This window comes from Ceratina calcarata, unplaced genomic scaffold, assembly GCF_001652005.2.
Source record: "Ceratina calcarata isolate Rehan_Ccalc_2016 unplaced genomic scaffold, ASM165200v1 scaffold334.2, whole genome shotgun sequence".
Classification (NCBI taxonomy): domain Eukaryota; kingdom Metazoa; phylum Arthropoda; class Insecta; order Hymenoptera; family Apidae; genus Ceratina; species Ceratina calcarata.
The window spans coordinates 341,182-354,620 of NW_017156169.1; the positions used below are offsets into that span (position 1 = coordinate 341,182).

The following is a 13,439-nucleotide window of genomic DNA, read 5'->3' on the forward strand; positions in this document are numbered from 1 at the left end:
AAAACAGAGAAGAACATTAAAAATTTATTACCGAAATCTTTAATAATTACATGACAATCTCAGCCCCTGAAGATTCATAAACGGGGATGTAAATCGATGCTTTTCCGTTCATGACGACACGCAACAATGATACAAGACACAGACATGCTACAAGTGGGTGACTGCTGTTTTTTCAGAAACGATCCTAGCGTACCACATGTCTTATCAAGGAATCATAAAAATTCCGTTTTAGTTTAAACAAACCTGTTCTATCACGCGTTAGGCAAGATGGGTCGCTAATTAGGGGTGGCCGGCCGGGCTCTTAAGGGCGGTGGCGTGCTCGCCGGTGGTGGATATGGGGTGTACCTAAGAGAAGCAGTCGGTGGCGAAGATCTTCGCGAGATCATGGCGACGGGTGGCGGCTGCCAGGGCCAGGGCAACGCCGCGGGGTAAGGAAACGTCGCCGTGGCTGCTGCAGCCGGATACGGCGACGTGGATCCGGTAGCTGGTCTCGTTCCCGGATGCGGCTGGCCAACGGTTCCATAGAGAAGCGTCGGGGGAGCTATCCACGGAGGCAACGCGTGCGAACTCTCGTGCTGCGACTGTGCCTGTTGCTGTTGCTGCGATTGCTGGTGGTGTTGTTGCTGCTGTTGTTGAGCACCCAGTGCCGCCGCAGCCGCGGCCGCTGCAGCGGCAGCAGCCGCCGGAGATGACATCGCGAGATGTTCGTACAACCGGACCGGTGCTACTCCGCATCTTACCAATTGCTGTTCCATCAATTCCATCGGATCTCTGTAATCAGCGAAAGCGAAATGGAGAACGTTTAGTAGTGAAAGACTGAAGGTAGTTGTTGGGTTTAAAAATAAATTAAATACTGCAAATATAAGATATTTTTGTATTGAAAATCTATGTACAGGATAGTATAAACGTGTCATCGTGCCTTACAGGCGAGATGAATTAAAATCATATTCGAAAAGTTGGCAATGTTCCTAATCGTCTATTTTATGTCTCTATCATTTTCATCGTATCTCATTACACATGGGACAGCTTAACACCACCTGAATCTAGTCAAATATTTCTTCATTATGATAATTCTTATGATAGTGGGAATAACGTTGCCATTGTCTTTCAAGTCGTACACGGCTTTCGGAAGAAACACGTCGAATCTGTGAGCGATAGAGGGGAGAGAAGACAATGATAAGAATCAGAGATACATAAGACAGAGCGAGGCGCGTCCCCGTGATTAACCGATCGACGTTATCGGCATTAAGTGGCGTTTAAAAGGAGGGAATGAATCGATGAGATTTCACGCGGATAAAGGAGAGAAAACGAGCTGGGAAAGGAAGGCCGGCGCGGCGCGGCGCGGTGCCCGCGGATAATTAAGACGACGCGACGTTCTCTCATTGACGTTACGTCCCCTCGGTCGCGCACGTCCGTGAGCCGCCGCGTGATGGATGATTTCGTGCATTAGACGCGATGCTTAATTAGGGTTAATTACGGCCGATTGTAACCGACACGGTACGATCGGGCCGCGTCGCCGCGAATGGCAGGACGCTAACGAGCGAATTATTGGCTTCGCCGCGGATGAAAACGGGCCGGCGGCGCGCGGCGCGGCGTCGTCTCTGGCTTCGCGAGGTTCGCGTGATATCTGCGATAATTAATGGTCGGTATCATTGCGAAATCGTGCACACGTTGCACCGTCATTTCCTACTTTCGTGATTATGCGCGCAGCGCGAGCGAGCGCGCGCGCGCGCGGGAGTGGAGCGGTACGTAAACACCGTGCGATTATCGCCGAGACCATCTCAATGATTAAGACCTCATTGTGGCCCGCCAGCGAGCCTAAAGCCTCTGGGATTTCTCTCTTTGACGTTCTGCCATCCGTACATTATTTTCTGCTTCGGCTACTGTTTTCAGAAAGTAGAAACGGATGAACCTGCGCCAGACGAGTTTCATCGAGTCGTATAATAATAAATGATTAGTAAAGAAAATAAGAAGATTCCTGAGTACTGCGTACAAATACGAAGCTTCACGTGAGGCTGAAAACTCGAGAATTCTTAATTCTCAGATATAATAAATGTCCAAATTTTATATGTTCTCGTCAGACTTTCTATTCTCCTTTTATTACTTACTATTATTAATTCTACACTCGACTTCTCCAGGTTTTACTTTTTCAATAGGAATAAATATTTTAATAAGCAAGAGAATAAGAGGTTCTCTGTGGCGTCGACCACCCTAATTGTAAGAAAACGATCTGGGTCGATGGACGGGCCGAGAATTCGGTAGGCAGCAGACGGTCGCGTTGAGTGGTTGAAAGAAAACCTGATACCAGCAGTTCTCTCGGCTCGTAGGATAATTTCACCGCGGCCCGCTCGACGATGATACCTCCTATCGATCATCCTTGTTCCTCGAAAGCCAGGAGAAACCTCCGAGACGTCTGGGGATTCTCTTTCACGGTTGCCACCCGGCGTCATTCCGCGGAATCCCTCGTTCTCTATGCTATACATACACGATCTACACGGGGGGAGAGAGAGGGTCCTAATCCCAACGGGGAACCGGGTTCGACCTCTCGTTGACGCGGGCAACCTGCCTAGCTGTCGTTCGTTGCACAAGGGATCGTAAACCGTCGTAAAATCGTCCATTATGCGATGAACGCGGAACGGAACTGCGATCGTGAAGCGGAACGAGGACGCGATAGCTTCGAGGAGGTAACGAATACCAAACAACTGGGAATCCCAGTCTCAACGTGTACGTAACATTCTGATAATCGAAATTAATTCAGGTAGTCGGGCTGACGGTGACAAAAAAAAAGGAATAAACCTGATAAATGCAAATCTAGAATAGACTGACAATTCCTGAGATGATTCAAATCATCTGACGATGTGTAGAAAAAAACGGAAGGTGAAAAAAAAATCGACGATCGCGTATAAGAAAAGGAGAAACGGGAGAACACGAAGGAGATGTAAAAAGGTGAAAGAGGAACAATGGGTCCGGTGAGCACTTCTCGGTTACCAGCCGACTACACCGCTTAGCGGGGTAACGCGACACCGGAGGACGCGGAGAAACTGGAAGAGAGACAGACGCGTTTATGCGATCGCGTTGCCGCGTTCGTTCCGAGAGTCGGGAACGGCAAATTCTGGACCACCGCGTGGCGAACGCACCGAAACGACGCGAAGGCCGACGAAGGGGTGAACAACTTTTAAAAGCCGCTACTGTGCGACGCGACGTGCGCTCATCGAGATCTGGATTACTCGAATTTCGTCTTGAGGAGCGTGGCTCGCATTTGAGACACCTCTGACAGGACGACGAGACAGAGACAGAGAGAGAGAGAGAGAGAGAGTAGACGATCTGAGGAAGAGGGAAAAAGAGGAAGGAAGGGAAGAAGGAAGAGCGAAACGGGCAGGAAGAAACGAGTCCCGAGTCCTGACTGAAAAAGGCAAGGGATTAGGGGGGCCCGGGGCTAATCGCCGTCCGGCTCGAACGTGCCGGACCACACACCGCCGCACCGGCTATTCCTTTTCCTCGATCCTTTTAAAATATCGCTGTCAAACCGCTGAACTCTATTAGTCGACAGCTAATACCTATCGGCCAATCGTAGATTCCGCACATCTACGATTCACAGGATTCCTACCTCGAAGATGACCAACGAGTCAATCAAGCATCCCGATCAATGGTCAACTGAAGATACCATAGTTAAACGTGATGCTCGCACAAGCGGTCAAACGTAAGTACAGTAGAAGCTATAAATGGATTTCTTTTATCTTCGATCTAGAAGAGTAGACGAAGTACCAAAAATCTGACGAGATCCGATCGAGGAGCCTAGCGATAAATACGATATGGAAGAGTAGGTAAGTAAGTACACGTATGCTCGGGGATCCGTCGTTGCACCTGTATACGCTAAGCGGAAATGACGCAGCAGAGAGTCTCTCTATACGCATTAACCCTGGTTGCAATTCACGACGCCGCGGCGGTGCGGCGTAGCCTCCCGGCCTTGAATTATATCCTTAATGTTTTCATAAAGCTTCCTTATGTACAGACAATAAAAGCCCTAATTACAGTCGTTCGCCAGGACGAGTGGCGCGGCGGGCCCCGAGGCGGTCGCCTATTGCTATTCGTGCTATGCCCGGCCCTCCCGTAATTGTTACACCGGCCAATAAATATTCCTCGTCGATCCGACGAGTCCGCGTTTTCTCCAGTAATGGCGCGGTTACGCTCGATACGTTCTAATTAGAGGCCACCGACGTTAACCATTAAAGTGTCCACCACGTCCGCGGCTTAGACCCACCGACCGTCGCCGATCTATAAACAACTCTACGACAATTATTATTCCAGCCATTCTAATATCATTTTTATACCGATCACCTCCTCCTCCTCCTCCTCCTCTTCCTCCTCCTGACTTATTCCCATAATTACTATCGACATTTTTTCCTCACCTAATGAAACGTCGAATATTACGTCTGTGTCATTAAACTTAATCAAACGTTTTCAAGTGTTATTTCAATCAAGCTTATTATATTTTATTCCACTGTGACACGTAGAATAAACCAATAAGAACTATCATCTTAATGATCCGATTGGAAAATTTCATTATTTCAATGAGTTCCATCAAACGTAAGAATTGTATAAATAAAACAGTTCTAAATGAATTGAGAACATAGTTAATCCTTTTATGATTATTTTTATTGACTCTTCCTGTCTTTACACAGTATGTAATATACACAGTGATTAAATAAGGAAACAATTATATTCTCTTATTATTGATATCGTATATTTTGTATTTAATGAGTCTTGCCTTTTAGTAATTGTAATTCGTTCTCTCAAGACTGTTTAATAAAATCAGCAGATATTATAAAGTGTGCAATCTTTGTATCAAATATTATACATTGTGAGAACTTATTCAAGATAAATCTGCGCGGATTAAATATTTTTTCACAACATAAAACTTTTATGATGTTCATTTAAAAGACGAATTTTAATTTAAGATTTTGTCCACTCTTTGAAAACTCTGCCTATTTATGCGTAATTATGTGTAATTAGTAATCTTAATATTTATATACATTCTTTATTTTTATATAAATGCATGTAAAAATTGCAGATTAATTGTAAACTTTAATATTTTCATTAATATGGAAACTAATTGTAAGTCTGGAAGCAGAAACTATTTATAATGTTATTTAAAAATGTTGAGATAATTTAATATCTGAAAGTTTTCGTTTCTATCCCAACCATGCCTGTCTCCTGCTTTTGTCTTCCCGTTCTAAGATCATGAACAGAGATCAGGGCGTGAGCGACTGGCTCCAAAACTCGCGTGTCTCAAACTTTTTCCTTGCCATTTCCCTGGATCACCGAAGCCCGTCGACCGCGGGAGACGCGAGCTATTTTGCGTGGCCTCGCGTTCTGGCTTGGTGAACCAACCTGCCGGAAAGAGTACTCGACCTCTGCGAGCAGGAGTCTCCGAGAAACTGTTCTGAAAGAATTCCCTAGTTTCTCACGCGAGCCACTTTCCTCTTTCCGGCTCTGAAACGCTCCTCGTAACGCCTTTGATTCGTAAACAATTTTTTATTAGAATCAAATTACAGTAGAAAGTAGAATCTTGGATTTTTATAGAATAGGGAGAGGAATATGTGAAACTAAAAGGACTTTCAATGACTAAACGAGCTTCAAATCCATTGATTTAGATATTCAGAACTCTCAAGACTGTCAAGAATTCTAAGCTACGAATTAGGTTCAAAATGATTCACACTTTTTGTCGTGCAGGCAAATTCGAAATATAAATTAAATTCCATCATTGAAAATACTATACAATGTTTAACACTAATGTGCTATAACTATATTTTTTATGCTTGGATACAATTTAATATTGGCATTAATACTTCAATGGTGCTACATTGGTACTTAAATAATAATTACAGTGTTAGTAATGCACATAATTTCGTACTCTTCTTAAAGATAGACTTTAGAAACGGTCATTTGCCTGTTGCATTTAGTGTTTAAAACAGAAGCGGACAGGAAAATCGGATGGGAAAGCGTTTTCAGTAGTAGGTAGAACAGCGTAGTTTCGACGAAACGGCTCGACGCGGAACTTGCGATATTAGCGCGCGGAGGGGATTCCATCGAACGGGGAGCCTGTTATTCTCCGCCTACCCTCAGGCTGACACAGGGCATTAGGTAAGTGGTAGATAATAATAGGTTACACCCCACTGATGGCTGAAGGTAGTTCATCGAGCGGCTTCGCTCTCTTTCTTCCCTCTTCCCTCCGACGAAAACGATCTAGGGAACGTACTCCGCACCCCTTGCGACATCTCGGTGACGAGAATAGGGGAAGCTCGAGATACGATTTTAATGGCAGGAATTTCGTTTCTATCCCAACCATGCCTGTCTCCTGCTTTTGTCTTCCCGTTCTAAGATCATGAACAGAGATCAGGGCGTGAGCGACTGGCTCCAAAACTCGCGTGTCTCAAACTTTTTCCTTGCCATTTCCCTGGATCACCGAAGCCCGTCGACCGCGGGAGACGCGAGCTATTTTGCGTGGCCTCGCGTTCTGGCTTGGTGAACCAACCTGCCGGAAAGAGTACTCGACCTCTGCGAGCAGGAGTCTCCGAGAAACTGTTCTGAAAGAATTCCCTAGTTTCTCACGCGAGCCACTTTCCTCTTTCCGGCTCTGAAACGCTCCTCGTAACGCCTTTGATTCGTAAACAATTTTTTATTAGAATCAAATTACAGTAGAAAGTAGAATCTTGGATTTTTATAGAATAGGGAGAGGAATATGTGAAACTAAAAGGTCTTTCAATGACTAAACGAGCTTCAAATCCATTGATTTAGATATTCAAAACTCTCAAGACTGTCAAGAATTCTAAGCTACGAATTAGGTTCAAAATGATTCACACTTTTTGTCGTGCAGGCAAATTCGAAATATAAATTAAATTCCATCATTGAAAATACTATACAATGTTTAGCACTAATGTGCTATAACTATATTTTTTATGCTTGGATACAATTTAATATTGGCATTAATACTTCAATGGTGCTACATTGGTACTTAAATAATAATTACAGTGTTAGTAATGCACATAATTTCGTACTCTTCTTAAAGATAGACTTTAGAAACGGTCATTTGCCTGTTGCATTTAGTGTTTAAAACAGAAGCGGACAGGAAAATCGGATGGGAAAGCGTTTTCAGTAGTAGGTAGAACAGCGTAGTTTCGACGAAACGGCTCGACGCGGAACTTGCGATATTAGCGCGCGGAGGGGATTCCATCGAACGGGGAGCCTGTTATTCTCCGCCTACCCTCAGGCTGACACAGGGCATTAGGTAAGTGGTAGATAATAATAGGTTACACCCCACTGATGGCTGAAGGTAGTTCATCGAGCGGCTTCGCTCTCTTTCTTCCCTCTTCCCTCCGACGAAAACGATCTAGGGAACGTACTCCGCACCCCTTGCGACATCTCGGTGACGAGAATAGGGGAAGCTCGAGATACGATTTTAATGGCAGGACTCATACTGCAGTTCCATCCCTCAGTGGAACTATAGAAAAATGATGGAATTTATCCGCTATGATATATCTAAGGCTCGTTTGTAAGAATGTACGTAAAATCTGACGCCGATAACGGTAGCGAGAAAACGGCAAAGAAAACGCGAGTGGAATGAACGAGAGCGAGATATAGTTGAAAAAGCTGAGAAGAAGGGAGGGTAGAGAGAGGAGCTCGAGAGCGAACGGTGCGGCAGAAAAAGAGGAAGGTTAAATGAGAAACGGCGGCGAAGCGATCGCACTGAAATACGGGTAAAGAAGATTCGAAAGAAGCGAGGCGAGGAACGTGGAATAGGACGGGGAGGCGATGCAAGACGGAGGGAGAAAGGAGCAGGGAGAAAGAGCGAGTGTAACAGTGAAGAAATTAATAGCCATAAAATATGAATAGAAATTAGCAGGTTCGGGGTGGCGTGACGCGTTTGCTCGCTCATTTCCTTTCGGCGCGTTGAAAAACAACAAAACAACGCAAAATACGGTCGAGCCTGTAATTTACCCGGCTGCCGCCGAGCGGTCCGACGCGCGATCGGGCCCCGGTTTCTCTCTGTGTTCGTCGACGGATACGAGCAGCTTTCAACGGTGTGTGAGTGCCGGCCGGTCGTACGTACGAGCCCGAGCGTACGGCGGGTAGCACGCGAGTGTGAGTGGGTCTCTCCGAAACGGAGCGGAGCTGAGCGCGTACACCGCTGCGAGGCCTCGCACTTCTTCGGCTCCGAGGTGCCTCGACCCATCATCGTCGTCGCACGGTAGGTATGGAAGGTAATGATCCGGTAATGACCCTGACGTGTTGGATATACCGAGTCGATATAGCGTACGGGACCAGCGCTAGCGTTCAACGTTTCTACACCTTCCTTTATTCTGCTCTTCCATGTTCTCCACCCTCGTACGGTTGTCTCGAGGTTGTATGAAAACGCGACAGCCACTGCCACCGGTTACACGTCCGTCCGCGGTTTCCCAATTTCACTTTCGTCATTGCGAAACGTTATCTATTTATATCATTGGAATTCGACAGGGGCAGCTCCCTTAAAAGGCTAGCATAATCATTTTTCTAACACTTGTTGATAAATTTTTGAATTGACAAGCCAAATTGAATTAACAGTAAGAGGTAAAAGAGTAACTTATTTCACTCAGAATAATATCTCTTTAATATAAAATTACTTGAAGTCCAAACATATGTAACTACTATTTTTGCTTCACTTTAGAGCATACTAGTCTTGATTCTCTGAGAAACAACGACGAACAATCGAATTGCGTGAATTTATACTTTCGCTAAATTCAGTGGGAAACATTGACATTCTGTCTTATCGCGCTGCTATCAGAGTCTACTCTCTAACCACCTAATACCGCAGCACATTAGCTGTATACGTGAAAGTTGAGATGTTAACGAGCTGTTATCTCACGTAAGCGATAATGGAGACAGACAAACGATGATTAGATTTCGACATGTTCCAGTCGCGTGTTCTCAGTTAAAGAGATCGATTCATTGCTGCGTTTCACGAGAATATGAGGCATCGTATAAATCATAAAGGATTATAATTATTAATCTCCTTGGCCAAAACACGTGTGAATTATGTTATTATATTTTCTTCAATTTTTTTATTTACTTTCGTGTTTTATGCATACTGTGCACTAGTTTTTATAACAGAAATATTGTTTGATTCATTTACTGGTTCCGGACAGAACCAGGAGACTCTCTGAGACGTAAAGTGAAAATTAGAAAATTCTGATAGAACCGCAGGAGTTCTGGTGACATCCGGACAATAATGGGGTGGCCATGAGGGCATCGCGTGCTACAAGGGATGGGGAAAGGGCGTGTTTCGATCGAAGAGAACGATCATTCCGTAAGTGTAAGTGCAAAGGAACGCGCGGCGGCGGCGGCGGCGGCGGCGGCGCGGTCCAGCTCGGCGGTGGTTAAGGGCAGTCGTGTTCGGCTGCACGGATGCGGCTCTGGCGGCGTCCGGAGTTAATGAGAGAGCGGCCTTACGGGGCAATACGGCGCATGCTCCCGCCCACTTCACGCCGCCGCTGATAGATAGATGCCCCTCCGGCCCTTTCGCCCTTCTTCTCGCACCCTCGGCCCTCACCCTCCTCTGCCGTGTTCTCTATCTCCCGCGCGGCCCGTCCTCTCCTCCACGGTTACCTCTTGCCGTGTTTCCCGTCTCTCTCCCGCCGACACCGTCATCACACCCGTTCGCATACGTGCCCCGCAAAAAGCCCCGAAATCGTTGTTATAAAGATATTACGGTAACTGCGAAAATTTAAGAACCATCTATAAAAACGTGCTCCTCGCCCTTTCCTCTCTCTCTCGCTCTCTCTTCTACCTTTCCCCTTCTTCGTTTCTGATCTTGCCTCGCAGGTTCAAATTTACTGGCAGCTGCCGCGAGAAATTCGAAATTGCCTCGAACACCGCGAAAAACGTTTCACTGAAAGCGAGACACCGTCCGCGCTTACTCGAAAACACTGCACGAAGTATGAAAATGAAGTACGCGCTGGTCGAATAGCATTTCTTCTAAATTCTAGGGATGCATGTTTTTCTTGAATTAAATAATACAATGTACAACTTATCATTCATGAACTCTCTTAGACCCGATGACACATGCAATCGTAAATGTGATACATATGGTTTCTTTAAATAATTTAATGTTCTTGGCACGGTGGCAAGTAAAGCTAACTGTCCACCTGGTTGATTCCAATCTGCCAGCATTTAAGAAAAGCATCACTTTTGAGATATTTCAAGGAAGAGGAAGACTCGATTTCAGAAGCAAGACTAGTCACGCGAATATTCTAAATCTTTGACATTTTCTGCTCTGGTTTAAAATATGGGTCTGTGGGACTATACATTTTTAGTTCGTTTAGATCGTCTTCGTACATTTTCGAAAAGACAAAAATTAAATCTGGCTCGATATCATTCAGAATCTCCTTTGAATATAAAAAAAGAAACAAAGGCATTGTAATCTCTTTATCTATTATTCAATTACTAAATATCAGCATGATCTGAGTTAATTATGATCGAACACACTAGATTTAACTTTCTTCTTTCCAAAGGAGTATCTAACGATCTAAAAAACTTTCCAATACAATGACGAAAGGCTTCTTGTATGAGAATGAAAAGTGTAGTACCGGAAAATTATATTTTTACCCAATTTTGTAGATATCATTGACATTCTGGCTTATCAATGAGACTATCTACCCCCTTAAGGGATGAACTTAGGGAATCAGACGGAGCTTTCGCGTACTTCTTTGATTTCAACGAAAACGTCGAAATCGTTGACTGGCGGTCATTCGTCGAGAATAGAGGAAAGAAGATTCGGTGGAATACGAGGACAGATGCCGGCGTGGAAAGAGAAGGGAAAGAGAGCGATTCCACGTTCATCTCTTCGCGTTGGTTCCGGAGGGCAAGGAGGGCAGGGCATTCATCTATATTAGCTTCGAGAGCGGACGGCCTGTCATTACCGCTGCCGCTCCGGCCTTCTTCTTCCTCTTTTTCCCCTGGCAAACTTTCGCCCTTCCTCTCTCCCTCGTACCCCTCCTTTCTCGTCTTTATCGTTCTCCCTCGAGAAACGTCCGCGAGAGAAAGATCGCGACCGTTACCTCGTTCCTTCGTTTCGCGTCCACCGACGGAACTAGCAGCATCAACCCTCGGACAGCTCTAACCGATGCCCAAAGTCTCTCTGACCCATTAGCTGGCTGCATTATCAAACTGCCAAATGGATGAACAAGGACGGAGAACACAGCGGCAACAAGAGTAACGCGAATCGACGACGAAAGGCATGGAGAAGTTCGGTGGCTGAAGAACACCATGTTGCTAATAACTACCATTTAAAAACAAAGGTCTTAGCGTGCGCCGTAATGATTTGGAGACAGATGACATCAGCGACACTTCACAAAAATTATGACATTCATTATTTTTCTCATTATTCAGTATCAAAAAAATAATTCTTATCTTGTAGACTGTTCAGTTCGAATATTATAGGCGAACAAAGATATCAGAATTATCAGATTATAAGAATTAAATGTCTCGACAATTTTTAGGTAACTCATAATCATTTCTTTAATTTCCTTCTATCTAAAAATACGCGACATAGGAATTCTTCAAATATAATTAATGCAAAGTGGTTTGTAAGACGAACGTGAAGTATCGTCGCTTTCCTTCGTCGATGATCGTCCCCCCTACATCAGCCTGTAGACTTTTCTGTAAAATTTCGTAAACAGGGACTGACCTAGCTAAAGACTAACAGCACCAACGATCATCGGGCTTCATCTAAGCTAGTGACTGTGTACGAGTTGAGTGGCGTCGAGTCGAGCCGAATGGAATGACTGAGCAAGATTTTTCGTGATCTCGGTTAGGCAGGTGCTGATTTGAGGAGGGTCGTGTTAGACCGGACAGTGATTTCGAAACGATCGTCCTCACCAAACTGCCGTGTCATTAAAGCGTGGTCGATCGACCGGGCATAAACGCTGTCCGTCTCTTTAAGAATTTCGTCAAGAATTTATTTCTGCCCTCTACAAACAGTTCCGTGAGAGAGAGAGGGACGCAGGGGGGAAGGCCGCGGCGATCCGTCGCGGCGACAGGTTCAACGTCTTCGCCTCGTTTTGACGTTTCACGAAAACTTTCGAAACACGCCCTGTGCCCGTTCTCGGAAGCGCGCCGATGATCGCGGGGAACGCATTAGCGGCCGCAGAAGGACTTTCCGCTTGAGCCCGGACACGCCTCCGATTTGCACGTGATTACCGCCGCGCCGGACCGAGAACATCGTCTTCGGAGAACGACTCCAGTATTTCTGCATAAAACGTTCTTTCTAAAACCGCGTATGCACTCCCATCGTATCCTTGCATCGTATCATCGTTACACTATTATTAGACTGCACATGTTATGCATTTATAAGAAAAGTGAATATGCAAGGAACGTAAACACTGCGTGTAATGTAAAATGTAGAAAATATAAAAAAACAGAGTGCATATTGCAATATTTAATTCCTTTTCCAGGTGGACTTTCGTGTTGTTTCCATTGAAATACGTCTTCTTCAAATGCTTTAAAACGTATGACAAATATTCTTGCGAGTTATTCGAAGTCGACATGCCAGGGAGTAATTCAGTGTAATCCAATTTTCCTAAAAGCGCATAAATCCACTTATTGCTTATTTTTCGCGAGAACAAAATGCGCTGGAATTGTGAACTGGACGCGTTCTTCGTGAAATCTCGTTCGCGCTAATAACGCCCATTACCGCGTAAAGTATATTCCGCGTCGTAGCCGTACGTCGTTAATGAGTTTTTTAATTGGACCAGCAGAATTCTCGGTAGCCCTAAAATCTTTTAATTATTACTCCATTACGAGCGAACAAATTATTTAATCGCATCGTTTGCACGATCCCTCTGGAGCAGGTGCACAATGTAGACAGACGCGCTGGCGCGACACGCCGCGAGGCGATCGTACGCGATACCGAAAGGCGAGGAAAAAATAAATAAACATATTACGGATACGAGAACCGAGTACAGCGTTCGATATCAGGAGAGCCGAGCCACCAGCCGCGGAATGGAACAGAACGGAACCGGAGAGAAGACGACTTTATTGGGTAGTCGTTATCGATTCCCCCCCGCTCGCTCGCGCGCCGGAACACACACGCGTGCGTGTCCCTATATATAGAGTCGGGTCATTTGCATAAAACCTTGAAGTGCGACGCGGGTATCGACGGTGGCCGGTGCGTTAACGATTTAGTGGGCGTATTTCGCACTCGTTCAAGTAGCCGCGACGGTTAATCGAACCCGAACGAGGCGAATAATCGTTTCGGGACGAGTCCTCTCGCCTCGTAATGATTCATCTGATTCACGTTCCGAATTTCCTACGACGATTCTAAATGACAGACGTTCCTCCACGACTTTCCGGTTCACGTAAACGAAATTTATCCAGCTCGATTCGAAATATTCTCTTACTTATGC

The 13,439-nt window shown here is 45.3% G+C and overlaps 1 protein-coding gene across 1 annotated transcript in view; it reads right to left on the reverse strand.

Annotated features, from left to right (window-relative positions):
* Window positions 1–6: 6 nt before the first annotated feature.
* Window positions 7–13,439, reverse strand: part of LOC108624865 (T-box transcription factor TBX20) — a gene marked incomplete at its 5' end in the record, with an annotated part of 37,296 nt that continues 23,863 nt past the window's right edge. Inside the window, one exon of the mRNA XM_018024434.2 lies at window positions 7–771. Within this exon, the coding sequence (XP_017879923.1) occupies window positions 276–771 (496 nt within the window). The remainder of the gene's footprint in view (window positions 772–13,439) is intronic.